The sequence below is a fragment of the Penicillium crustosum genome (genome assembly GCF_028827405.1).
Source record: "Penicillium crustosum strain IBT 35664 chromosome Unknown utg000001l_segment0_segment0, whole genome shotgun sequence".
NCBI classification, from domain to species: Eukaryota; Fungi; Ascomycota; class Eurotiomycetes; order Eurotiales; family Aspergillaceae; genus Penicillium; species Penicillium crustosum.
The window spans coordinates 3,499,791-3,523,355 of record NW_026623122.1 but is presented as its reverse complement, the minus strand read 5'-3'; the positions used below and the strand labels follow the sequence as shown (position 1 = coordinate 3,523,355).

Genomic DNA, 23,565 nt, shown 5'->3' with positions numbered 1-23,565 from the left:
TCTTGATTATTTTGTTCTTTCACGGGCTTCCAGTCCCACGATATTACATTTGAGTCGAAGTCGGCTTGCCATGTCTAAACAAAGAAATCTCCTTTGAGGGAAGGAATGTGTCTATTTCTCTATTAAGAACTCTATTAATAGAATAATAGAATAACCAGAGGCTGTTTTCACTCAAAGAGAGAGAAAAAAAACAGTTGAAAATGAATGTAGTGAGTTGGGCATCCCTGAGATCCAACTTCCAACGTTGTCAAGGAACAATTTCAGTTCCAATTTCCGTCAAATTTCAGGGCCCAGTGGGACCCTCAATGAGTTGGAATCGGCCAATTTCCTTTTTTTTTATAATGTTTACCCCCGGTTTATATTTAAGAATGTTCGAGACCAGTCTACCCAGATAATCTTAACTCTTATAAGTGTATATATGGAGGAGCAAATAATGAACCGGTTCCACCTATAAAGTGTCTATAAAGTGTTTATCAGTGTCTAGAAGAGACTTGACCCCCCACAAGGCAGCTGTTTCAGATGTGGAGCCAAATGAAATAGAAATCTAAAGGTTAATGATTGGTCGTGACATGTCCAGAGATCCGGCCGAAAGCTATACCTTCCTGCTATATCGAGATTTCTATCTTGGTACTTTGTGTTATGGACAGATGGAATCTAGGAAGGGTATGGATTTTGAGATACATCCACTCTCGGGACAAGTATGACCTGTTCCGATGATCCATAGTAAATATTATACATATATATATACACAAAAAAAGGTAAGGTATTGACAGCAGGGTTCCTCACATCTACCGAAGATCCACCGTTGAGCGCATTGCCCCCAAATCCAAACGGTTGAGCGCCACTTCAGCTGAAGTAGATGATCTCAATGATCTAAGTGGAACCCTCCAAAATTCTCCGTTCATGGTGCATATGTGGCTAGTGGTAGGTACATACATGGGGTCAGAGACAAACCTATAAGCTCCCAGAGAAACCCCCCTAATATCCATACCTGAAATTATCCAAAGGATGACAAGGACCGAAATGACACCAAAATAATGAGCTTCGAATCAAAACCCACCAAAAAAACCGGGTCCAACGGGTGCGTGTCGGATATTTAGGGCGATCGCGATAATAAATAGAAAAGAGAAACACTCCGCGCAGCGCCACTAGCTCTTCGCTACCACTTGAGTCATTAGTGATGATGATCCGACGTTTGCCCCTCCTTGCAACTCCACACCGTTATTTCTTCATGGTTGGCTGAGCTGGTCTTCTCTCCCGGTGCACCGTTGAGGACATTCTGCGCGTATCATCACACTTGGCTTCTTCCCGTGTCTGACTACCTTTTGTCCGAGGTCTCGAGACATGACCTGTGAATTCTCTCATACTGTTTTTTTGTTTTGTTTTATATATATATATATATATATTTAAATAAACTAAGTGCGGAGTACGGAGTATATAGATCCCAATCCTTACCTTGTCTTCTCCCCCCGTTCGGGCATAACCCGGGTTATTGGTCTACGGATTGTCCCCGTTGCTCCAAGCGGATCATAAGGTCAATAAAGCCGCTGCCGAACGGGGCGTGTCTGTGCTGGCTCCCCAAGCCAAGGGAGGCAACGATCGTCTTGCGAACGTTGTCCATGATCCACTTCCACACGTTCGACTTTGCCTCTTTTATTGCCTGATGGGAAAGTTGATAGACGAGATTTGGAGACCCGAAAGTAGGAATAGGAAGAGGGATAGGTTGCTGATCCTTGGTGCATTGACAGAATGGATGTTTCAGAAAAAAGAAAAAAAGAAAAAGAAAAGAAAGGATCGTCGTAGGAAAGGGGAGGTCATATAATATAGCTTTAATAATATAGCTTTAATAATATATCATTCTATCATTATATAATTATATAATTATATAATTATATAATTTAAATAATATAAGGATTCAAGGATTCAAGGATTCAATCCAAAACCTGGGAAAGGAACTCGTGTTCGGTCTAGACGTCTGCCCGGTTTCTGGGTCCAACGGGAATGACGTGCCTAGACTGCCTGGGAAATTGGCTATCCAAGTGGAAATTGACAGGAAATTGGTAGGAAATTGGTAGGAAATTGACAGGGCTATTTAATGGAAATTGAAATGACCCACCGGTCCCTTAAATCTTGGAAATGCGTGAACGCGTGCCCCGTCGTTCAAGAGACGGGTTCTGAGACCTTAGTCTGGGCCTTGAGGAGAATTATCTTAAATTTACATGGTTTATGGAGTATAGAATATGATTCCCTTCAATCTCACCTATACATAGTTATAGAAAAGGAAAGCAAGAAAAAAAAAAGGAAAATATGTTACCTGTTAGATTCACCTTTCTTGTATTTATATACTCACATATATATGTGTATATATATATATATATATATATATAATCATAGATGTCTATATACGGAGTACATGGTATACAATATAATGTATAATGTATATTGTATGAAGAAACACATGGACACCCGGGAGTCAGGAACCCGGAAAAGCCCCACAAAGAGCAAGGGGAAAGAAGAACCTTGGAAGTGAAGAAGAGAAAAATCCCCGACTGGTTCCTATAGAGTCGAAAATCCCCGTGAACACCTTCCAAAGTACCTAAGTACGTACCTAGGTATGTGTACGTATATCAAACCGTTAAAAGGATCTGGAACTTTTAGTTGGGGCTAGGCTCTGGACCGGAGAAGACCGTTCTCATTTAACCAAAGGGTGATGCGGGTCCCCGGGTTATTTTATTTGTTTTTATTTTATTATTATTATATTATGATTATTTTATTCTGTTTTATATTATTATTATTTTTAATTAAATTGGATATTGCATATTGGATCATTTCTAGAATCCGAATCCGAATCTGAATCCCCCCAAAGATACCAATTCGGATTAATTAGTCGATTTAGTTAAAGAGCATATACATACTTTAGTTACTATGTACTCTATATACTGTATATATGTATATACTGTATATACTTTAGTATGCTAAGTGCTAAGTACTGCCCGTACTCTAAGTACTACTGCCCCTCTTCCTTTTCTGGGTTAGTATGAAACTCTGCAGGTCATATCAAACATTTACCGTCTCTACTTTGTATACTCGGTATACTAGGTAGTAGGGTATACTAGTTCCAACTGGGAGAGAGAATGGGGTCCTATTACTCCTATTACTATAACTCTTGAGATATCATTCTATACTCTACACTTAAACACTCAACTAAACCTCCAACTAAACCAAAAAAAAAAAAATAAAACCCTCCAAAAAAACAAAAAAAAAAAACAGAAAGTAGAACAGGGGAACTGACCGCATCTTTAATTAAAACCCAGTGGATATGGAGGTAATTTTTGGATTGGGGATTTTTTTTTACCCTCTTGTAACAGCCGTTACCCTTAATAGTCCACCCCCCCAACGGTCTAAGACTCTTCTTTTTTCTCCTCTTCAAGATAGGTTTAGATCAGCTGTCACTTCTGGATTCGTTTCACCTTTCGAGTTGGATGCTTCATATCGTCCTTTTTTTTTCTTCTCCCTTTTTTCCCCTTCGACAATTGACACACACATACTCTCTCTCTCTCTTCATTAACACACCTTCTCATATACTTCCTTTCCCCCCTCATTTCTATTCTTTTGATTATCTGATAATCCTGGAGATTTCCACCCAAAATATTCCAATTCGAAAGAAAAAAGAGGTTGGAAATTCTGCTATTGATTTGGGACGTTTGATCGTTCTGTCGTCATATTTGGGACAAGACTTGGGATCACGAGAACCTTCCGTCTTTTCCCTTTTTCCTTTTCTTTCCCTCGCCCCTTCCCCTTCCAGTTGGGGATCTCCCGGCTGCTTTGTTTTCTTATTCTATTCACCGGTGCTCATCCGCGCATATGATTGCGTTACAAAATCGGCCTACATTGCCTCCAGCCAAAGTGGATATCTCACTGCTACTCAAGCCCCAAGATGAGGAAGAAACCGCCCCGGCTCTGAACACCGGGTACCCACCCAGAACCATAGGGCCGCCACTGGGATTGGGCCCCATGATGACTATGCCAGGCCCGGCTGCCATGGCCATGCCACCCTTGACCAAGACCGGCCCATCGGGTGCTGCCAAGCGCCTGCAGCCCTCGCACACCTCCGAATCTCCAGCAAAGAAACAGTCCAAGTGGTCGCCAGATGAGGATGCCTTGATCATCGAACTGCGTGGGAGTGGGATGAAGTGGGAGGATATCAGCAAACGACTCCCCGGCCGCAGTGCCATCAGTTGCCGTCTTCATTATCAGAACTACCTGGAACGCCGAAGTGAATGGGACGAAGATAAGAAGAACAAACTGGCCCGTTTATATGAAAGGTAGGTTTGGGGAATGGGAGAAAAGCACCTTAAAAAAGAAACAAATCCACTAATCTCACTCATCTGAATAGATTCAAAGCCGAAATGTGGTCCAAAGTAGCGGAGGAGATGGCTATCCCATGGCGTGCAGCAGAGGCCATGCACTGGCAGCTGGGGGAACAAGAGATGGCTCGACGCGCCGGTGTAGTACCATTTTCTCTCTCAAGTGCTGCCATCGATCCCCCCACCACCAGAACACGTCGCGCCAGCACTTCTCTATCCCGGCCGAGAAAGGGATCTTCCTCACGCGCAATCCCAGGCCATCTGCCAGGTCTTCCACCTCAACTTCCCTCACTCGAAGAGCTCACTGCAGGTGTTCCTGCATACGCACCCGCTCCACCTCCCCCGAGAGAGTTTTATGGAATTGGACGACCGCCGGAGATGGGAATTCCCCCACCAGGTCTCATGGGCCCTCACCTTGCCATGCCCCCTCGAACCATGCCCTAAGGATGAGATGATGAAGATGACGCCTATACGTCTTTCCTTGAGTTTTTCCTCTATTCCCCCCCTCTGTTTTCCTTTTGTGGTTTTCTGTTACGAATTGCATAGCGCCGGTTGGAGGTATATCGTGATTTGTGGGGATACTGAATCGTATAGATGATTTCTACCCCCTCGGTGTTTGTTGCGTTCTTTCCCTTTGTTTGCAGAAATTTTGGCGGGGCCAGCAAGTGCGAATTGATGTGTGTGCGTGTGTTGTTTTCTATGACTCCGAGGCTGGTTCTCGGAGTGCATGTCACATTTTTCAAACGTTATGAGCCGTTTTGGGGGTTGCAATCGCCCACCAGTTATCTTTCTCATACCCAGATTCTAGCACACGACCGCCAGCATTGCCGATGTCACGCTCCAGCTCGCCTTCCGCGTACAGGTGGTAGTAGCGATGGAAAGTCTGGGGTTGATCACCCTTACGAACCCAGGGAACCATTCGATCTTGCTCGTCACCCTTGTCCCAACCTCTACGGCTGTTCTTTTGCTCAAGAGCCCAGGCGTAGATCAGGATCTTCCCACCCTCCTGTGTCTCTGAGCCATGCTTCACAGTTCGCAGGATCTCAGCAACAGCCTGGACTCGCCGAGCTGGAGTGGAAAGATGGTGCACCACCGCGATTGAAATGGCAAAGTCGAAGGTTGCATCACGGTGTGGGAGGTCAAGAATGTCGGCCACTACAGTCGAATGTGGCTGGTGCTGCAGAGCAATCCGAGCCAGGTTTTCAGATCTGCCATCGGGTTAGCCCAGACCTAGCTAAGGGGACACAAATGGATGCAATGGTATCCCAATGAAATAAAGCTGTCTATAGAAAATCCAAAAAATCCAAAAAATCCAAAAAATCCAAAAAATTCAATAATTCATATCAAACACATACATACATACCTATCTGAAGCAATGATAAAAACATCTCGATTGACCATCAGGTTTTTGCCATTACCACAACCTACATCTAGACCCACAGCGCCTGGTGCTAGGCCCGTGAGAAACCGCTCGACTATAGGCCATGGCTGGAAAAGTGGTGAGTTGGGAACCTGGTGGAGTTTTGAGGTAGGGACTTATAAACACACCTTGTAACGAGTGGCAGAGAAATGCTGAGCAATCTCTTGGTACACCTCATGAACATTTTTCTGTTCATACGCTTCGCCTGTCTGTTGGGACGCCATGATGCTCTCGTTGTGAATAAGGTGGGAGCTGTTGATGAGTGGAAAAGTCAAGCGAGACCGGATATCACGTGGTTTGCGATTTGTAACGCATAATATCTACATCATATAATGATTCATATTCGTGTGATGTTGAATTTATAGATGTAGAATTACAGAAAATATAATGCAAGCTACTATGACATGGTATAGAATATCTTCTGATAGATCTGGGTTCAATAATATAGCTCGATTTCAATTGCTCTATGGGAATAACTAGATATGTCCTGCTAACACACGATAGCTCATATAGTACGGAATACATGATAATTCCCCAGTATTCCGAGGTTAGCATTAATTAAATACATATACTTATATCCTGTACATATTGTAAAAAGGTAACCTCCATCAACTATAACACAAGCCCTGGAGTAAGCTATAGCTTACTAACTATGAATTTCGTACAGAACGTTGACTTCAACATCCTATATCCCGTTTAGGTAATTGCTTATCTATTGATCTATATAACCTGCACTAAACAAGGATATCCCTTGGTTTCACTTTGTCCCGTAAAGGTCATAGATCATTGGCCAATTCCATTCTGAACTGCGTGTAGCATCAAGCGGTGCCTGTTCCTGGCGGAGGCTGCTTATTAATCATCGCTTCTCCGAGGGGCGATATATTCCTTTTCCTGTCAACCACAGGGGAGCACAAGATTAATTGTAAGTACTACCCCGTTCAAAGATGTTCCTTTTTTTCGGTCTAGAATAGGTTGTGTTTCTGCCATCAAATAATGCCACGAATTTGCCCTGGAAAGTTCCAGCAGCTTCCTGTGCTCCTCTCAGGGGAATTTGATATTAGCAATTCAAGCATGCAATAGTGCTGAATTATTATTATTTTTTTAGTTCTTTCTTTTTTGTTTGGTTACTCTAAAGATTATGGAATTTTGGATCTAGTTATCTGGTCTCGATTTCTTTTCCTTTGAATACCTTAAACCCTACATCAAGAGCTTGCGTTGATTCATAGCCCACTCTAACATTTTTTCTCTAGAAACACGCAAAGGCGAAAACAGTTGATACACAGAGACAGCATGGCGTTCCAGCCTACCCCGATGGATATCTCCGTCATCATTACCAATGCGGCTTTAGCAAAGCCTGGGGATTCGGAGCCTCGATTCCTGACTGAGCGCCGTATCACCCCAACCTGGACGGTGATGCAGGTCAAGGCAAAACTGGAGACTATGACGGGAATTCCACCAGGATCCCAGCGCTTGCGGGTGAAAGTCCCCGGTCGACCTGACCAATGGGCCGATGGGGACGACCGCCTAATCGGGGATTGGGGGTTGGTGAAGGGATCGGAGATCGAGGTTGGTTCTCTTTTCTTTCTCCTTGACTCTACTCTGGCGGTCTTGCCGGACACTAACCGACATGTCCTTTAATTCGAGTTGCCAGGGCAAGAGTTCTATGTTACGAATTCTGAGTATATGCTGATTTGTATCCTCACCAGGTCAATGACAGCCGCCCACAAACCATGCGGGCTAACTTCACCGACTTGTCATCGGTCGAGAAATATGTGCTACCAACCGAGACATACGAAGCCCGTTCGGACTCTGTGTTGGCTTGGAAGAAGAACCAGAAGCTGGGTCGGTTTGATCCTAACGCTCTATCCCCCGAAGATGCCCTACGCCATCAAGTCGGGAAAGACCAGAACGAGGTTCAAACAAGAGGTTCGTTGAAACAAATACCTCGGGTGTCAATGCGATTTTCTTTCCTTTTTTATTGACCTAATGACATCTTGGCAGGAATCACTATTGCTAAGCGAGCCATCGTTTTGCCTTCATCTCCACCGCATATTCGACGCGGTACGATCCGTTTCGTTGGACCTGTTCCGACTATTCCTATTACCGGTCCGGGTCGCGAACTGCAGCAGAATACAGAACTTCCGGCAGATCTCCAGCCAATCTGGGTCGGGATTGAGCTTGACGAGCCGATGGGGAAGAATGACGGTACCGTGGGCGGACAGCGCTACTTCGAGTGCTTAAGCAACAGGGGTGTCTTTGTGAAGCCCGAGAAGGTCGAAGTTGGGGAGTTCCCCCCGTTGGGTCTAGACGATGATCTAGATGACCTAATGGAGGAGATTTGATATTCTGGGTATGTATACTTGGAACGAATACATTTCAATATTTCGAATAAATGAGGTTCTGATTCTCAGATTCTTTCAGTTGCTCGTCCATCACCAATTATCACCAATAGATACTGCATAATTAACTGGAGATACAGGCGAAGAAAAAAAGGAAAAAAACGCCAAATTCCCTGGTAATCGTGTGAAGACAAATCGCTGAAGAACTAATAACAAAAAAAAAAAAAGACATTTAGACGCCCACAAAATAAAATTTCAGGGTATCGACGTAGAACAAAAATATCATGGCGCGTTGTCAATGCCTACAAACATGAGAACAGGAGTTGGAGGGCGGAGCTAATGGAAGTGATCATTTGCCTGCCTTCTTCTGCTTTCCCTTGGGACGACCCTTGGTCTTTTTAGCAGGGATATGGACAGGAGCGGCGGGAGTGTCGGCCTCGAATTCGCTCTCAGGGCCGGCATCATGAGACATCTGCGGTGTGTCGTCTTCATTCTCGTTCTCATCGGGGACACAGCCTTGCGTGAAGAAAAGTCGAGCCTCTTTTTGATGGGTGTTTGCAAAGCTATAATAGTTACCTGGAGATGGGATCCTGGTGTCAGTTACCTGATACGAACCAAGAAGCCAGGGGAAATGAGACTCACCACGAGGAACTTGGAAAACACAACCTTTTCCGGCACTAAACTGGACACCTGAGATATCCACTTGAACACGTCCGTGACAGACATAAAAGACCATGTGCATTTTCTTCGAGTTCTTAGGTTTCTTGACTCCATCAGGTGGGAGCTCCACAACTCCAGAGCCGATGAAGGACGAGCTAAGCAGCTTCGCAAATCGGAATGTCGAGTCTTTGACTTCTCTGGTTTCGATTCCAGAGGGAGCATATGCAATGTCTGTATCAAGATGGACTTAGTAAAGGAACCAATCAAAGGAACCAACCATAAAGGGGGTTAACGGTTCATACCTAGGACTTCCTCCTCCTTCGAGCTGGTCTGTGTTTTCCCGTCCCATTTAAGGGTGTAGCCATGAAGAACACCGCCTTCCTTTTCCCAGAGATCAACATCCTCATCCTCGTCCGAAGAATCATCCTTTTGTTTCTTGGACTTAGACTTGTGGGATGTTGAGCGTTTCCCCTTCTTTTTCTTCTTCTTTTCAGGCTCTTGCTCCTCGGTGCGAATTACCTCTTTAATGGTTGAAAGAGGGTACCGATGCCCCTCGGCTGCCTCGCCATCACCAAAGACGCACCGTTCATTACGCCAGTATGCTAGTGGTCGGACCGAAACCCGTCCAGATCGAGTGTGAGTCGCACTGATGTCGGTAGGATTCTCACGCTTGAGGATATACAAACTTCGGCCTTTCAAAGGGCCTGTGCGGTTGGCGTAATTCTCAACCACTCGATCCAATTCCGGCTCTAAAGGTTCACGCACCGGTGGGGATGCTTTGGTGTTCTGCTTTTTGGTTGGTCTGGGGTCGGCGTCTTCTTCGACATCACGGCGCTGAGACTTTGGACGTCCGCGCGGCGCAGGGGGGTTCGCCTGATTCCTGTGTACCTTGGTCTTTGGCGCGGTCTTCTTCGTTGATTTGGAGGCCACGACGGGTTCCTCCCGAGGCGGTGTCGTTTCAGCCGTGGATGAATTATCGTCATGATCGCGTTGGTCTTGCCCGGGAGAATCGGATAGTTCTTCTGCATCAACTGAGTCAGAATCAACATTCAGGCTGTCGCCGAAATTTTGTTGTATATCGGTGAATGCATTGGCGTTCTCGTCGCCGTCGGAAAAGTCCGAAAAGTCATTTATGACCGCGGGCTCAAGTTCTGCTGCTAGTTGGGCTTTTGTAGTAGGTTTTTGCCGTGCACCATTCCTCTGGTTCGAGCGTCCCACGTTCACCGAGCGAGTGGAAAGAGGAGATGGATCTTGACGCGATTCTGCCTGTGCGCCCGCGTAACCTTTGCCGTCGGACGGACTAGATGACTCAAGATACTGCGGGTCTGGAGTTGACTGCAACGCTGGAGTCCTCCGCGGGGACCCAGTGAGGCCAGTCTTCATTGGCGACCGCGCGGCAGGCGGGGGAATAAAAGAGGTACGTGAGGCATTTGTGCCTTTGAGGAAGTCCATGGGATCTGGCGCATTGCCTATAGAATTTGCATCAGCACGCAATGAATCGGCGAAATATAAGGCGACGCTGTATTGGCCTACCTTCGTCCATTGACATGCCCTCGGATCCAACTGAAGATTCATTTTCCACGTCTTGAAAGCCATTCAACTCCACAGGCGATTTTTCAGGAGATGAAAAGAGACCGTCTACTTCTTCCATTCCATGTTCGTCGCGTCGACCCTCTTTCAGAGATATGCCAGTGCGCCTAGACGGAATCAGTATAGATGTCCAGTGAAATTGAAGTGAAATTGACGATGACATATTCACCTTCCCTTGGTTCCAACATTGGAGTAGTCGAAGTCGCGGGCCTTTCCGGGCCCTCGTGCCATATTGAAAGTTGAGCACCAGGATAGAAGAATCAAAATATTAAGGAGAGATTCAAAGAAAAGCCGTCAAAAGAGACAGAGGCACAAGGTGGAGGGGAGGAATGCGGAATTTAGGCGGGAAGAGCAACACGCGCCCCCGCTAATCCCGAACGGTCGACGCGTTCACTCGATCTTTTGACATTTGCCTCTGGACTCCGAAAGACTTACTTTGCTTTCTTTGCTTCTTTTCTTGATCTTCTTTAACTCTCTTCAATATTCTATATGCCTATTATGCCAAGCAATACTCCCTCCGTCAATCCTCCCAAGGAATCATCTACCTTTATTCCTCCTAGTGTGATTCCGGAACTCCTTCTCTCCGGCGAATCCTACGCGTACTACACCCCATGCCCAAAAGCAATCACGCCCCAAGAGACCTCACCTAAAATTCACGATATAGTTGAGAGTACACCATGTGTCTTGGGTGTCGATGAAGCCGGCCGTGGTCCAGTCCTAGGGCCAATGGTCCATGGTGCCTTCTATCTCCCTCTTGATCTCCATCACTCGCTTTTGACCGAAAAACATAGCTTTGATGACAGCAAAGTGCTTACACCTGCTGTGCGAGCCAATTTGATGCATCTATTGAATACACCAGGAGACTCGTTGTTCGAGTCCTGCGGCTATGCGATCAAAGTACTTTCGGCGCGCGACATCTCCTCTGGCATGATGAGATCACCCACCGCAGTATACAATCTGAACGCCCAGGCCATGGATGCCACAGTGGAGATCATTCGAGGAGTTGTTGAAGACCGAGGGGTGGATGTGCGAGAGGTATACATCGACACGATTGGGAACCCCGCCACATACCAACAAAAATTGGAGCGAATTTTCCCATCTCTCAAAATCACAGTGGCAAAGAAGGCTGATTCCTTGTATCCCTGTGTGAGTGCCGCCAGTGTGGCAGCCAAGGTGACGCGAGATGTTGCACTGGAAGTCATGTACGAGGCCGTGCTTCGCGCTGAGCAGTCACTTAGTCCAACTCCCGAGACTTGGGGAAGTGGCTATCCCTCGGACTCCAAGTGTGTCGGCTGGCTTCGACGCAACATGGACCCTGTGTTTGGATGGGGTAACGAGTGTCGATTCAGCTGGGGTACTGCGAAGGAGATGCTTGAAATGAAAGGAGGAGCACGAGTCGACTGGCCCGACGAAGAGGAGGAAGGCGCACCTCGGCTGAATGAGTTTTTACTGTCATCAGCCCCCGGAAAAAGCACGGGCAAGGTTGGATTACGGGATTGGTATGGCCACAGGCAAGCTGAGGTTCTCTGAATGCGAATGCTCCGTGTAATGTGATTAGACATGAAACTTAATAAAACATTAATGATACCCCTTACGCTTGCTTCAGCAAGAGTGAGAACAAACGAAAGATGTAATAGCATAAAAAAAAAAAAAAGACTCGTACATGGAAATAATGGGTATCATGGGTGAAAAAGATCTGGGCTCATCTGTGGAAATTCACAGTGTAGCAGTCGAGAAGTAGAAGTTGTCCCACAGGTATTCGTAGTCCTCCACAACACTGCCCACCAAGTCCAACAATGGTTTGCCTTTCATCTTTCCAGTGAAACTCTGCAGCCATGACCTGTTTCACAATATCAGTACTCAAAGGGGAACCTAGAGAGAGAACAGAGTCGGGGTTCTTACTTGGTGATGTTTTCATAGAATGCGCCTCGCATCATCCACCAGCCCATTGACCATCCACGCTTCTTCAGCTCCTCTCGCTCAAGCCCTGTAAGTCCTCGAAGACCGCCAGCGACCCGTTCACGGAAGTCACGCTTTGCGAGCTGGCGGCAGCCATACTCCATCCCAAATCCAATAAGCCATGGCCGCCAGCTTCGCCTATCACCACGCCACTTTTGCATCGCCATTGCGTAGACGACAGGCCGAAGGATGTATAGCACTTCAGCTAATTGTCCTTGTCCCGTCGCTCGGTGGAGGAGTGCCTTGGGGGGTTTGATGTCATCTGCTGTAAGCACTTTGGAGATGAGATAGTTCGACACATCGTTTACGTCGGGGAGAGACGGAAGGGAAAGTCCTGTGCGAGGCATCGTCCAACTCAAGTCTGAAGACCGCTCGCTGACTGGAGTGTCCATTCCGTTCCAGTCACTTCGTGGTTCCTCTTCTTCTGTCGTTCTCGGATCCACCTCGCGCTCTGGAAGTGGAGGGCTCACAAGCGGCCTGGAGTTGGTCAATCGCAGAAGAAGCAAGCGGCAGACTGCCTTTGCGAATTCAATAAAGATAATCACGCGCCAACGTGTTTTCTGGCCGCGCCGCCGCGCCGCCATCTCCCAGAGGAGTTCGGTATACTGGAGCATTTGTAGCGCAAGCGCTACCTGGCGATAGAGCGAGGAGCGAGAGGTCCAGTATTTGGTATATCGGGAGTGGGGAGTGGGCGGCGGCCGGGGTACAGTCGATGGAAGCCGATCAACAACTCGCGAAACAAGAGAGTCATGGTATAACGATAACAACTGGACACCAGAGTGCACTGCAGGGGGTATCAGTAGACACGCTCAAAGGCAAGTACAAGGTTACACTAACCACATTCTGATGGTATCTCTGATTCGCGGTATCGCCCTGATAAAAGGTATTTGTTAGATTCTTCAACAGCCACATGATCAAACCGAATGAGAACTCACCTGGGATGATATAAGTCAAAGATCTCAGCGCCGACTCGACTTGACCAACCGAGCTAGCGTTCTTCGTCACGAAGTCTTCATAGATAGAAAGCCATTTGGATGGTTGCAAGAGCACCGGAGGTATTGGATTCTGAATATTGCGAACGGTTTCCATCTTTAAGCTCCAAGCATGTTGAGGTAGCTGTGACGGAGGGGATGAGATCCGGGGGAGGGTGACCTCGGGTGGTTACAGGGGGGGGCACGTGGTCCCGCGTCCGCCAAGATACCTTGGGCCGAGGTTGATGCTTTAGGCCTTTTTGCATACTTATATACTTAGATCTATGCATGGCAATTGAACTGACTGTGATAACATTTATGATGTTTTCCAATCATAGAATAATATCAAACAGGTCATACACAGGGAGAAATATATAAATCTTATTCATCTGCCCATGTCCATAACCCCCCAGGGCGCATAGCCTCTCGATATCGCTCTTCCACTTTCTCACGCTCCAACCTCTTGGCAGCTTCAAGGTCCTCCTTCTCCTCCTGCGTATCTGGCATATCAGTCCGCCAGAAGCCAGGAGGGGATTGAGCTCGCTGGTGAGTATGTCGATGTCGTCCATACTGGTTGGCCAGGGCCCTGGCTCTCGCTTCCACCAGGAGATTTTCACGCTCTTTGCCGCTCATGTTTCGAAGCAATTGTGTATCTTCACCGACAAACTCTTCTAGAATTGCCTGGTCTTCTTCTTGTTGTTCTGCTCCAGATTTACCGGGGAGACCCCCAAGGCGGGCCATGGCCCGGAACCGATCCCCACAACATCCCGGGCGAGTGCAACCTGAAATGCATTTGCGGTCATCCTTCTTTCGGACAACTGCTTGATATGCGTAATCAAGCCCTTGATTTCTACTCGGGTTTATTTTGAAATGTTCTAACCCAAGACGACGAAGAGGTCTTGCCCTGAATGGTTCATCATCAGGGTCTATATCTGGGGCCATTTGACTTGACATCTTAGGTGTTGTTTGATCATCGTGCGGTGTATCGGGCGCCCTTGCTGAGTCTGAACCGGAGACTCTGCTTGACAAATGAAGTGGTGATTTGGAAGGTACCGATCGTTCTAAAAGATTTTCTAGACGTCCCTGCGTAAACCCACCATTTGTCCTTGCCCCCGCAGGTCCAAGATTAACACCGGAGCCAATTTTCGAAGACGTCCGTAAGGATATCGCATCGTCACCATCTTCTGCTAGAGCTGGTATTGCGCGTCGCTCCAGATCTTGAAGGCGTTTCGTAGAAGACCCCAGTGTAGATAATGTCGCCCTGCGTGCGTTGCCATCAACTGGTCGGAGTATAGATGACTGTTGGGATGTTTGCTGGCCGATTGTAATTCGCTTTGAGTGACGTGCGTTATTTGCATCGTTCTTCAAATTCCAAGCGTCTGCATTATTGACATCCCGGTAGGCTTTCCGTTTGATTGGTGTGCGTATCCTGTCTCCTATCTCATCGAGATCTTGTGTGCCTAAAAATGGTTCTTCACTGTTGTGCATTGGACCTCGGGCTGGACTCGAGGACAATATCTCATTTTTGACAAGCGTAGGGCGCTCCGATCCGATGACCGCCGGCTGGGTATGCTCGAGATGTCTGTCGGGAAGTGTCGTGGAAAGCATCTGCCGAGTTTGCTGCTGGCGGGCATCGGATAAGAGACATGTTGTACCAGAAGATTCCGAGGGTTCCATATCGGGTCTAGGAGGGCTAGACTGAGTGGAGGCCGACTCTGATGTTAGGCCATGAATTAGTCTTTGGCTATCATCTTCAACCTTTATATCTGCGTGCACATCATCTGCACAGGACCTTTGTTGTGACAACCTGATGGCCTTGGCAGGAACATCTGGACACTCTTCTCTTGAACGTTTCTTTGAAAATCCTTGGACCTTCGAGTGCTCTTCGTCGACATCCTCAGGGGTGGGACTTTCCACTCTGCGGAATGTGACGGGCTGGCCATTGAGAACAAGCGAGAATTCTCCACGCTCTAATTGCTGATCCCATCGCCGTAACTTCTTTTTATGTTGCAACACCCGGGATTTGAGACCACTCCAAGTTTGGATGAAGGTCTGTAAATTGGTATAAAGCGCGGTGTATTTGGCCTCAACTCTTTTCCGAGACTTCCGAGCAGTGCGATGATGATCATCATCATCCAGATCATCCCCCCACAGATTCTTCGGGTCAAATTCGGTCTCTAGATTGGCATATTCCCCGGGAAGTTCAAGATCCCGTGGATCAACTTCGTATTGTTGCAGCTCACTCCGGAGTACGGTGATATCATGCTCAAGCTCTCGAATTCTGGTCTCTGACCGTCGCTGAGCTTGACTGGCAATTGATTCTTTCATTTCTGCCTCTTTGGCGTGTGCATCAATATGGGATTTCATGAGTTTGTAGGCATTGTCGAAGGAGGCCTCACAGGCATTTGCCACAGCAGCGTGGAGCTCCTTGACCACGTCCATTGTGAGATTTCTAGTGTACCGTCGAGGGAAATGACATGAATCACGAGAGAAGGAAAGCAAAGAAAAAAAAAAAAACGCTCCCCAATTTGTAGTCGTTCTAGTCAGCAAGAGCGATACAAACGCGACGCGTCGAGGCCAAATGGGCACACGTGAGCTTATCACTTACTGATAAGGTTCCCCAGTGGCTCGGGGCCTACTCCACCTGCAATTGTCCCTCCACTTTCAACCACTGTGTTCCTCCAAGCGTGCGGAATGATTTCTTCGATTGATTGACTAGTCCCCTTGCAGGCCCCTCTTTTTGTTAACTCCTGAGACAGGATGTCCAAACGGTGCAGAGACCACTGGGACTCCGATCTACCGCAAAAGCGGATCCGTACTCGGAACGATATTGGGCCTGTGGATCGTCTGTCTCGTCTGAGCAATGAGTTGCTCCTCCATATCCTTTCATTTTTACCAGTATCATCCCTTAACGTGTGCCAAAGGTATCTATCCTTCTAATGTCGTCGGTCCTTGGCGGGTTTGCTGACTTACTACTTCAAGGTTATCACATCGCTTCCATGCTCTTGGTGGGGACTCTGAGATATGGAAAAGGCAATACTACTCGGAATGGGTGCGGCCCCGTGCCCGCCGCCTCGCAAATACTAGACGCACAACCCTCCCAGCCAAGACGGATTATACGCCCAAGGTCGCAACATGGTTCGATCATGGGCATTTGGCACAGGAGGGAAATTGGAAACGGCAGTATCGGCTCCGGCATAATTGGTCCAAAGGGCTATGCCGGGTTACTGAGGTAGAGTTTCCTCAGCCACCATGCCCTCCTACGCTGGTCAGGTTTTGTGCTGGGATTGTCTTCACCGCAGATTCAGCACACGGGCTCCGGGCTTGGACCACAAGAGATTCAGCACGCTGCCTTGCAAGAATTCCCTTGTCGGCTCCATCCGAATCATTACCTCTGACCCCAACCGCCTTGGCGGTCAGCCAGATCCAAGATAAAATCGAGATCTCAGTCGGACTGGAAAATGGTCACTTCAGCCTCTTCGTCTTAAATCTTCCAACGTCCCAGTTAGATTTGCAGTCCTCCCATGTCGGCTGCAGTGATTCTGCTATAACGGCAATGGCCCTGTCGTCACCGTATTTAATGGTAGTCTCCCAGCACAAAGTTTTGACCTTATACAATCTGCAACCTGGCACCCATCGAGCAGGGGAAACCACCGAGGCCTCAGGGCCCCGCCAGGTTGCCTCCCTCAAGGCAGATAACATCGTTGCACCCATGACAGTATCTCTTAGAGTGTCGTCCTTTGAAATTGTGGCTACTATTGTGTATAGTTTCTTCCACATTGGTTGTGGGTGGTCTCTAGGGATCCAAGAATTGCGTCTAGGCAAAGACGGGCAACAACTTGATTCCCGACTGGCTACTACGGTGGATTCCCAATTTGGGTTGAGGCCACTTCAATCCAGAAAAAGGCGACACTCTGCAAGCGAGTCGGTCGAGAATCCACCTCGTATCGACCCTGGGGCACCGTCTATCATACATCAACAGCCACCAACCTCCATGTCCTATTCCCATCCATATCTGCTGACCTCTCATAACGACAACACGTTGACTATGTACCTTGTGGTATCTACATTGGAATCTTTGTTTGTCCAAGGCGGCCGGCGACTTTGGGGTCATACCTCTTCTGTATCTGCTGTCCATGTGACCAACCGCGGGAAAGCTGTCTCTGTAAGCTCTCGAGGGGATGAGATTCGAATATGGGAGTTGGAGATGGCGATATCATCCCTGGGCCGCAAATTCTTCGAGGAGAACGGTGTTCAGCTCAACGCTGAAAACAAGAATGGGCAGCCCGAATCCAGGCTAGGGCTAGGAACGATTTACCACCATTCGGACCATGTAAATGTGGACGTGGGCGAAGAATTGACCCTACCTATCGGATTTGACGAAGAACGGGTACTTCTCCTTCGAGAAAAGACCGGAACACAACTACTTGAGTGTTACGACTTCACCTAACACAGAGTATATCTATCCATGGATAGATATGTCAAGGTATGCTAATAACAGAGAATGGGGAGGGGAAAGAAAGAAACTAGTCCCTAACTTTTGAACTTGGCATAAGCGTAAACCTGTTGATGTGTATGTAGCACAAGGTACTCAACCCTGTGACTGGGGACCCTGGCAGGACAGGGGGGTCCCTATATAAAAGTCGAGGACCCTGGAATTTTGGTTCACTTCTATATTTTCCCTTCTATTCTCAATCCATTACACCTTCGGAGACCTAGGAACCCTCTTTTTCTTTCTTTTATTTTTCCTTAAAAATGGATAAGGGGGGACAGACAAACAGCCATTTTTTAAAATCCGTGAGATTCTCATTACATAAACTGGACATAAGAAAAACAAACGAATTACAGAAGGGGAAAAAAAGGGAGTCCTGAGCGTTAACCCATCTCTTAAGATGTCTTTTAAGATCTCTTAAATATGGATGACTCTCTTTCAGGGCGGTCAGCTTTTGCGGGAAGATTTCTCCCCGCACTACAATATTATGATTTTTTTTTTTTTTTGCAGACTCTTCTTCATTTTTACTTAACCTCTTTTTTATTCTCTTTCTTTTCTTATAAACATCCCAATATTCGAAATGGACTTCCCCCCTGCTGGACGTGGTGGCTGCTTCAACTGTATGTTCTTTTTCTTCAACTGGAGTCAATTCGATTCAAAAGTGTGAATACGTCATATTCACTGTGAAGCTTGTGTGGCATTCGAATTGGAGACTCTCTTGTGACTTCTATTGCGCAACCTGATACCTGATTTGCCATATTTGGTATTTTTTGGGGAATATTTTTATAACTAACACTCTTCCTTGATAGGCGGCGAGGCCTCTCACCAGGTAAATACAACCTTTGCCTGACTTCCCTCTGGATATTTGAACAAAAGAGGGGAGGGGAAAGAGAAAAAGGAAAAAGGAAAGAAGAACCTGAAGCTTATCTGCTCTTTGTATAGGCCAAGGACTGCCCTAAGAAAGGAAACCCTACCTGGTAATTCCCCTTTACCTTGGATTTGTCGATTTAAAAAGCTAATCCAGTCTTCCAATAGCTACAACTGCAACGGTATGCTCATTTTAAAATCGTCCATTAGACATTTGGATAGACTATTAGAACTTTACTAATCAAGTCAATCACAATTATAGGCCAAGGTCACTTGAGTAAGTTGAAGTTGAAGCTCGCAGACTCTGGACTTCACTAACATTTGAAAAAAAAAGGCCGTGAATGCCAGGAACCTCCCAAGGAGAAGTCGTGCTACCGTTGCGGCCAGACCGGACACCTTTCTCGCGAATGCCCCCAGGGTGGCGACAGCAACTACAGCGGTGGTGGTTCCCAAGAGTGCTATAAGTGCGGACAGGTCGGCCACATCGCACGCAACTGCTCCCAGGGTGGTAACTACGGTGGTGGTTACAGCGCTGGCGGATACGGTGGTGGTTTCGGTGGTCCTGGTGGTGCCGGTGGTCGTCAACAGACCTGCTACTCCTGCGGTGGCTTCGGCCACATGGCCCGTGACTGCACCCAGGGCCAGAAGTGCTACAACTGTCAGTGATCTCGGGCTCTTCTCCTACATCTCTCATTTTGTCTGGAATCTGCTACTAACTCATGATTAGGCGGCGAAGTCGGTCACGTCTCTCGCGACTGCCCCACTGAGGCCAAGGGTGAGCGCATGTGCTACAAGTGCAAGCAGCCCGGTCACGTTCAGTCCGCTTGCCCTAACTAAGGTCCCCATTGCCCATTGCTTGCATTGCTCTTTTGGTCAACATCTTTCTACACTTTCCATGGGATTGGACGACATTTTTCATGCATGCACGAAACGAATTTCTCTTTTTTTCCTGAAAATGTATGATTAGAGATCAACAACTGATAAAGTTGACATGATCTAACTTTTGATGCTTCTTACCTAGGTTGTTTGGTAATTTTCCCGGTTTTTATGATAACGCGTATAAAATATGAAGTAGGGGAGCTTGGCAAATCCGAATATTTGCACGTTTTAAATTATCTCGGCCTATCTCGTGGGGGAGTCGACGCATTTATTATGTAGCTCAAATCGGTTCTGATTTCTTTTTCTCTTTTTTTTCCATATCATCATACCTTCGCCTCCCAGAGAGTTGGCATCCGCATAGCGCTCGTAGCTTGATTATGAACTGCAACTGCACATCATAGCCCTCTTATACTTGGGGACATCCCCACAGAAACGCTCTTCCTCTTCCTTGTGAAGATCCCATTCATCGTTGAACGGGTTCAGAGACATATGCATGATCCGGCCAAGAATATCTCGGTCTCCTTTGCGCTCCACACGCTCGATGACCTCGTCGAGAATCCACCCTCGAGGCACAAACTATCAATGGGTTAGTCACTCTGCACCGGATTTCCAAAAAAGAAAAATTAAAAAAAAAAAAGATTTCAACAGGTACTTACATTCGGGTTGACGGATTTCATGGCCTTTTGTCTATCCTCGTCGTTTGCGGGGCCCCAGTCCTCTAGGACGCGAAGCCGCCAACTGTCCAGCCATTTCGCAATGCGATCTCTAGCTGTAGCCTCGGTGTATCCAATACCACCGAAACCTTCAGCGTGGAAGAAGACCGAGGCTGCTTCTCTTCGACCTTCTTCGGTATTCAGATTAGACAGTGGCATCCCGGAAAGCCGGCGGAAGAAGTGGTTGAAGTCCAGTTCGAGTGCTTCAAGTGTGTCAAGCATCTCTGAAAAAAGATTTTGGAAGTCTGAATCGGCCTGTGTCTTCAGTCCTAGCCTTTGGCCCATCAAGCGCTTGTATTCGTTTAGGAATACTGCTTTGAACTCCTCGCCCACACGCTCGATTATCTTCTCCGCGCGTTTGACAAGTTCGGGTTCAAACTCCTCTGTCACCCCATCGTTGACGAAACTCTCGTCGTCAACCCGGTTTCCAGCCCCGATCAACTCGCCTAGTGACTCTCCGAGTCGGACTAGATTCCACCAGATGATGCTGGGTTGGTTGCGATAGGCGTATCGCAGCATGTGGTCATCATGGTTCGGGGTGTATTGGGGATCAAAGTTGTCCATGAACGCAAACGGGCCGTAGTCCAGCGACAAGCCGTAAATGGATGTATTGTCAGTGTTTAGCACGCCATTCATAAAGCCGTAGGCCTGCCACGCGGCCACCGTCGTAGCATTGCGGCGAGCGATTTCTCGATACAGTCTAGCAAATCGATTTTCTTGTATATCCTGGTGTTCTTGTACTTGAGCGCCAGGAATACCCCTTTGCGGATTATCGATTTGCGTGGCAGACTGCTGGTCCTGCAGCGATATAATTGCGGGAAGGGATTCCCATCCGCCAAAGACATCTTCTGCAACATATGTCGCAAGCTTTCTGATCAGCTCGCGATCTCCGCGAACGCGAAGAAGATCAAAGGTGCCGATTCTTAGCCAGCTCTCAGCAAACCGAGCAACAATTGCTCCTGGTTCAAGACGCTCTCGCAGTACCTTGGCATTGGGAACCAAGGTGAGTGAGAGGGCTCGAGTGGTTGGTATACCGAGGGCAGAGAGAGCTGCCAATCTTTCAGTGGTCTGTCCTCGAGTTTCATGGAGGGTTTCTTACCTTCTGAGACCACGTATTCACGGATACTTGACCGGAGGACAGCTTTGCCATCTGCGAAACGCGAGTAGGGTGTTTTGCCTGCTCCTTTCAGTTGCAGCTCATACCGCTTATTTGTCTGCGGGTTGGCACATTCGAAGAGACTGATTGCACGCTAGTTTTCCGGTCATTAGTATGTCTAGGGAGCCGAGGACTTGGTTGCATGTCAACTTATTGACTTACCCCATCTCCAAGTTGTCCGGCCCATGAACCGCTAGATGTTGTCAGCCGTTAACGTTACATCTCTAGCTCCTTTCGTAGCTTACAATTGCCACCCTGTTCATGTTAGTCTCGTTGCATTCCTCATGCATGATGATGTCGATACTGACCTCCATAACACTGTGCCCATGGGTAGATTCCACCCTGTTCCTCGTTCCACCAAATCTCATTCCCGGCGACCAGCGCCTTGAATTGTGGTGTTTGGTCCTCACCTAGTTTCAGTCCTAAGTCCTTCATCGCTTTCAAACTGACTCCTAGTAGTTCCGGGTCATCGGTCTGCTCTGGGCGAATGTATGTGAACAAAGCTCCTTTGACCATGCGAGGTCCTAAAGTTTCCCTTGGGGCCTTATGCGAGGATTCCGGTGTTTCAAAAGCCGGATCAGAGGGCAATTTGGAAGTGAAAACATTTGATTTCGGTAATTCAGCCAGGGAGACCCCGGCAGTTGAAAGATGTGATACCATTTTGTTTAAACGATTCCGAACCGACGGTGGCCGAAAACTCTGTGGAAACATATACCAATTTCTTGAACACACAAGCACGCGGAAGTTCATAGAGAGAGACCTAAAGTAATTCAATATAAATTCAAGTGAAGGTTTCAAAAGTATTGACGAGGAAGTATGAAGAGGGACGGGAGCTTTCCGGGATTTAGAAATGACATAATTGACCATTATTAATCATTGCCCAGGCCGAGATCCACGGGACAGATGAAAGGTACAGCCCGGGGTCCGGAGGTCCTAGTATATCTATCCACTTACACCTTTCATCATTCTACAGTATATTTTACCCTTTCTAAAGCAGATTGAAATCATGGCAAACACTATTGCATCTATTCCTACATTGGACCTCAATGATGGTACCTCCATCCCTATTGTGAGTAGATCCGTCATTACCCCCCACGTAATACGGGCAATGTTCTCTAACAAATCCAGGTTGGGTATGGCACTGGCACCGCATGGTTTAAGAGGTCCGACACCGGTATCAATCATGAATTGGTCGAATCAATCAAGACGGCAACGAAACTAGGATACCACCACCTCGATGGGGCTGAAATCTACCAGACCGAGGAGGAACTGGGACAGGCAATCAAAGAGAGCGGGGTGCCTCGAGAGAAACTCATCGTGACAACCAAGGTCATCACCAATATCGCCGATATTTCTCAGGCCATTGATACCAGCCTCAAGAAGCTCCAGCTTGACTATGTGGACCTGTAAGTGAATTCCAACGTGGTGTGAGTGATGGCTCGCTCGGGAACCGCTTTTGACAATCGGAGCAGGTATTTGATTCATTCTCCGTTCTTTGCAAAGTCCAAAGAAGAGCTTCAAGCTGCCTGGGCTGCTATGGAGCAAGTTAAGGCATCTGGGAAGGCCCGGTCTATTGGTGTGTCCAATTTCCTCCAAGGTGACTTGGAGACGATTCTCGAAACTGCTAAAGTGGTACCATCTGTGAATCAGATTGAGTTCCATCCTTACCTTCAACATGGCAATCTTGTTCCCTACCAAGAGAGCAAAGGTATCAAGACTGTTAGTTATGGTGGTCTCACTCCTGCCACCCGGGCTCAGGGTGGGCCATTGGACCCTCTGCTCTCTTCCTTGGCCACCAAATATGCAGTCAGCCAGTCCGAGATCCTGTTACGCTGGACTATTGACCGTGGCTGTGTGTCTATTACCACCAGTGGCAAAGAATCCCGCCTAAGCAGCTATTTACGCATATTTACATTCAAACTGACACCTGAAGAGGTTGATGAGATCTCTAAGATAGGCGAGAAGAACCATTACCGTGCATTCTGGCGTGAGAAGTTTGCAGAGGATGATCGTTCGTGATTGTTGAGGCTTCAGGAATAAAGCTGGCATAAGAAACTTTTATAGATACATTCCCTAACATCTTATCAAGATGACAAATGCACATACATCCTGCATATACATACATACATGTATATATATATATATATATAAC

At 47.3% G+C, this 23,565-nt stretch overlaps 11 protein-coding genes across 11 annotated transcripts; 6 read left to right on the top strand and 5 right to left on the bottom strand.

Moving 5' to 3' along the window:
- Positions 1-3,864: 3,864 nt before the first annotated feature.
- N7487_001314 (MYB DNA-binding domain protein) lies at positions 3,865-4,811 on the top strand (the record flags this gene model as incomplete). Its single annotated transcript, XM_056869062.1, has 2 exons — positions 3,865-4,325; positions 4,397-4,811. 2 exons carry the CDS (start codon positions 3,865-3,867, stop codon positions 4,809-4,811), a joined length of 876 nt encoding a protein of 291 aa, XP_056733846.1.
- Positions 4,812-5,106: 295 nt separating this feature from the next.
- Positions 5,107-6,011, bottom strand: N7487_001313 (tRNA (carboxymethyluridine(34)-5-O)-methyltransferase; the record flags this gene model as incomplete). Its single annotated transcript, XM_056869061.1, has 3 exons — positions 5,107-5,575; positions 5,731-5,855; positions 5,916-6,011. 3 exons carry the CDS (start codon positions 6,009-6,011, stop codon positions 5,107-5,109), a joined length of 690 nt encoding a protein of 229 aa, XP_056733845.1.
- Positions 6,012-7,042: 1,031 nt separating this feature from the next.
- Positions 7,043-8,129, top strand: N7487_001312 (TBCB family protein; the record flags this gene model as incomplete). The annotated part of the gene is made up of 3 exons (XM_056869060.1): positions 7,043-7,353; positions 7,494-7,713; positions 7,789-8,129. The coding sequence occupies exons 1-3, from the start codon at positions 7,078-7,080 to the stop codon at positions 8,127-8,129; spliced, it is 837 nt and encodes a 278-aa protein (XP_056733844.1). The 5' UTR covers positions 7,043-7,077.
- Positions 8,130-8,475: 346 nt separating this feature from the next.
- Positions 8,476-10,607, bottom strand: N7487_001311 (Cupin domain protein; the record flags this gene model as incomplete). The annotated part of the gene is made up of 5 exons (XM_056869059.1): positions 8,476-8,702; positions 8,769-9,017; positions 9,089-10,255; positions 10,320-10,483; positions 10,546-10,607. The coding sequence occupies 5 exons, from the start codon at positions 10,605-10,607 to the stop codon at positions 8,476-8,478; spliced, it is 1,869 nt and encodes a 622-aa protein (XP_056733843.1).
- Positions 10,608-10,874: 267 nt separating this feature from the next.
- N7487_001310 (ribonuclease H2 catalytic subunit RNH201) lies at positions 10,875-11,906 on the top strand (the record flags this gene model as incomplete). Its single annotated transcript, XM_056869058.1, has 1 exon — positions 10,875-11,906. The coding sequence occupies one exon, from the start codon at positions 10,875-10,877 to the stop codon at positions 11,904-11,906; it is 1,032 nt and encodes a 343-aa protein (XP_056733842.1).
- A 186-nt stretch (positions 11,907-12,092) lies between these two features.
- Positions 12,093-13,424, bottom strand: N7487_001309 (peroxisomal membrane protein PEX16; the record flags this gene model as incomplete). Its single annotated transcript, XM_056869057.1, has 4 exons — positions 12,093-12,216; positions 12,279-13,119; positions 13,173-13,208; positions 13,271-13,424. The coding sequence occupies 4 exons, from the start codon at positions 13,422-13,424 to the stop codon at positions 12,093-12,095; spliced, it is 1,155 nt and encodes a 384-aa protein (XP_056733841.1).
- Positions 13,425-13,687: 263 nt separating this feature from the next.
- Positions 13,688-15,748, bottom strand: N7487_001308 (SAE2 C-terminal domain-containing protein; the record flags this gene model as incomplete). The annotated part of the gene is made up of 1 exon (XM_056869056.1): positions 13,688-15,748. One exon carries the CDS (start codon positions 15,746-15,748, stop codon positions 13,688-13,690), a length of 2,061 nt encoding a protein of 686 aa, XP_056733840.1.
- A 318-nt stretch (positions 15,749-16,066) lies between these two features.
- N7487_001307 (WD domain protein) lies at positions 16,067-17,756 on the top strand (the record flags this gene model as incomplete). The annotated part of the gene is made up of 2 exons (XM_056869055.1): positions 16,067-16,230; positions 16,289-17,756. The coding sequence occupies 2 exons, from the start codon at positions 16,067-16,069 to the stop codon at positions 17,754-17,756; spliced, it is 1,632 nt and encodes a 543-aa protein (XP_056733839.1).
- Positions 17,757-18,378: 622 nt separating this feature from the next.
- Positions 18,379-19,502, top strand: N7487_001306 (uncharacterized protein; the record flags this gene model as incomplete). Its single annotated transcript, XM_056869054.1, has 7 exons — positions 18,379-18,418; positions 18,608-18,627; positions 18,741-18,775; positions 18,834-18,847; positions 18,928-18,942; positions 19,000-19,323; positions 19,393-19,502. 7 exons carry the CDS (start codon positions 18,379-18,381, stop codon positions 19,500-19,502), a joined length of 558 nt encoding a protein of 185 aa, XP_056733838.1.
- Positions 19,503-19,886: 384 nt separating this feature from the next.
- Positions 19,887-22,073, bottom strand: N7487_001305 (uncharacterized protein; the record flags this gene model as incomplete). Its single annotated transcript, XM_056869053.1, has 6 exons — positions 19,887-20,120; positions 20,201-21,306; positions 21,357-21,507; positions 21,576-21,606; positions 21,659-21,668; positions 21,722-22,073. The coding sequence occupies 6 exons, from the start codon at positions 22,071-22,073 to the stop codon at positions 19,920-19,922; spliced, it is 1,851 nt and encodes a 616-aa protein (XP_056733837.1). The 3' UTR covers positions 19,887-19,919.
- Positions 22,074-22,419: 346 nt separating this feature from the next.
- On the top strand, positions 22,420-23,432 carry N7487_001304 (aldo/keto reductase; the record flags this gene model as incomplete). The annotated part of the gene is made up of 3 exons (XM_056869052.1): positions 22,420-22,482; positions 22,542-22,819; positions 22,886-23,432. The coding sequence occupies 3 exons, from the start codon at positions 22,420-22,422 to the stop codon at positions 23,430-23,432; spliced, it is 888 nt and encodes a 295-aa protein (XP_056733836.1).
- Between the last annotated feature and the right edge of the window lie 133 nt (positions 23,433-23,565).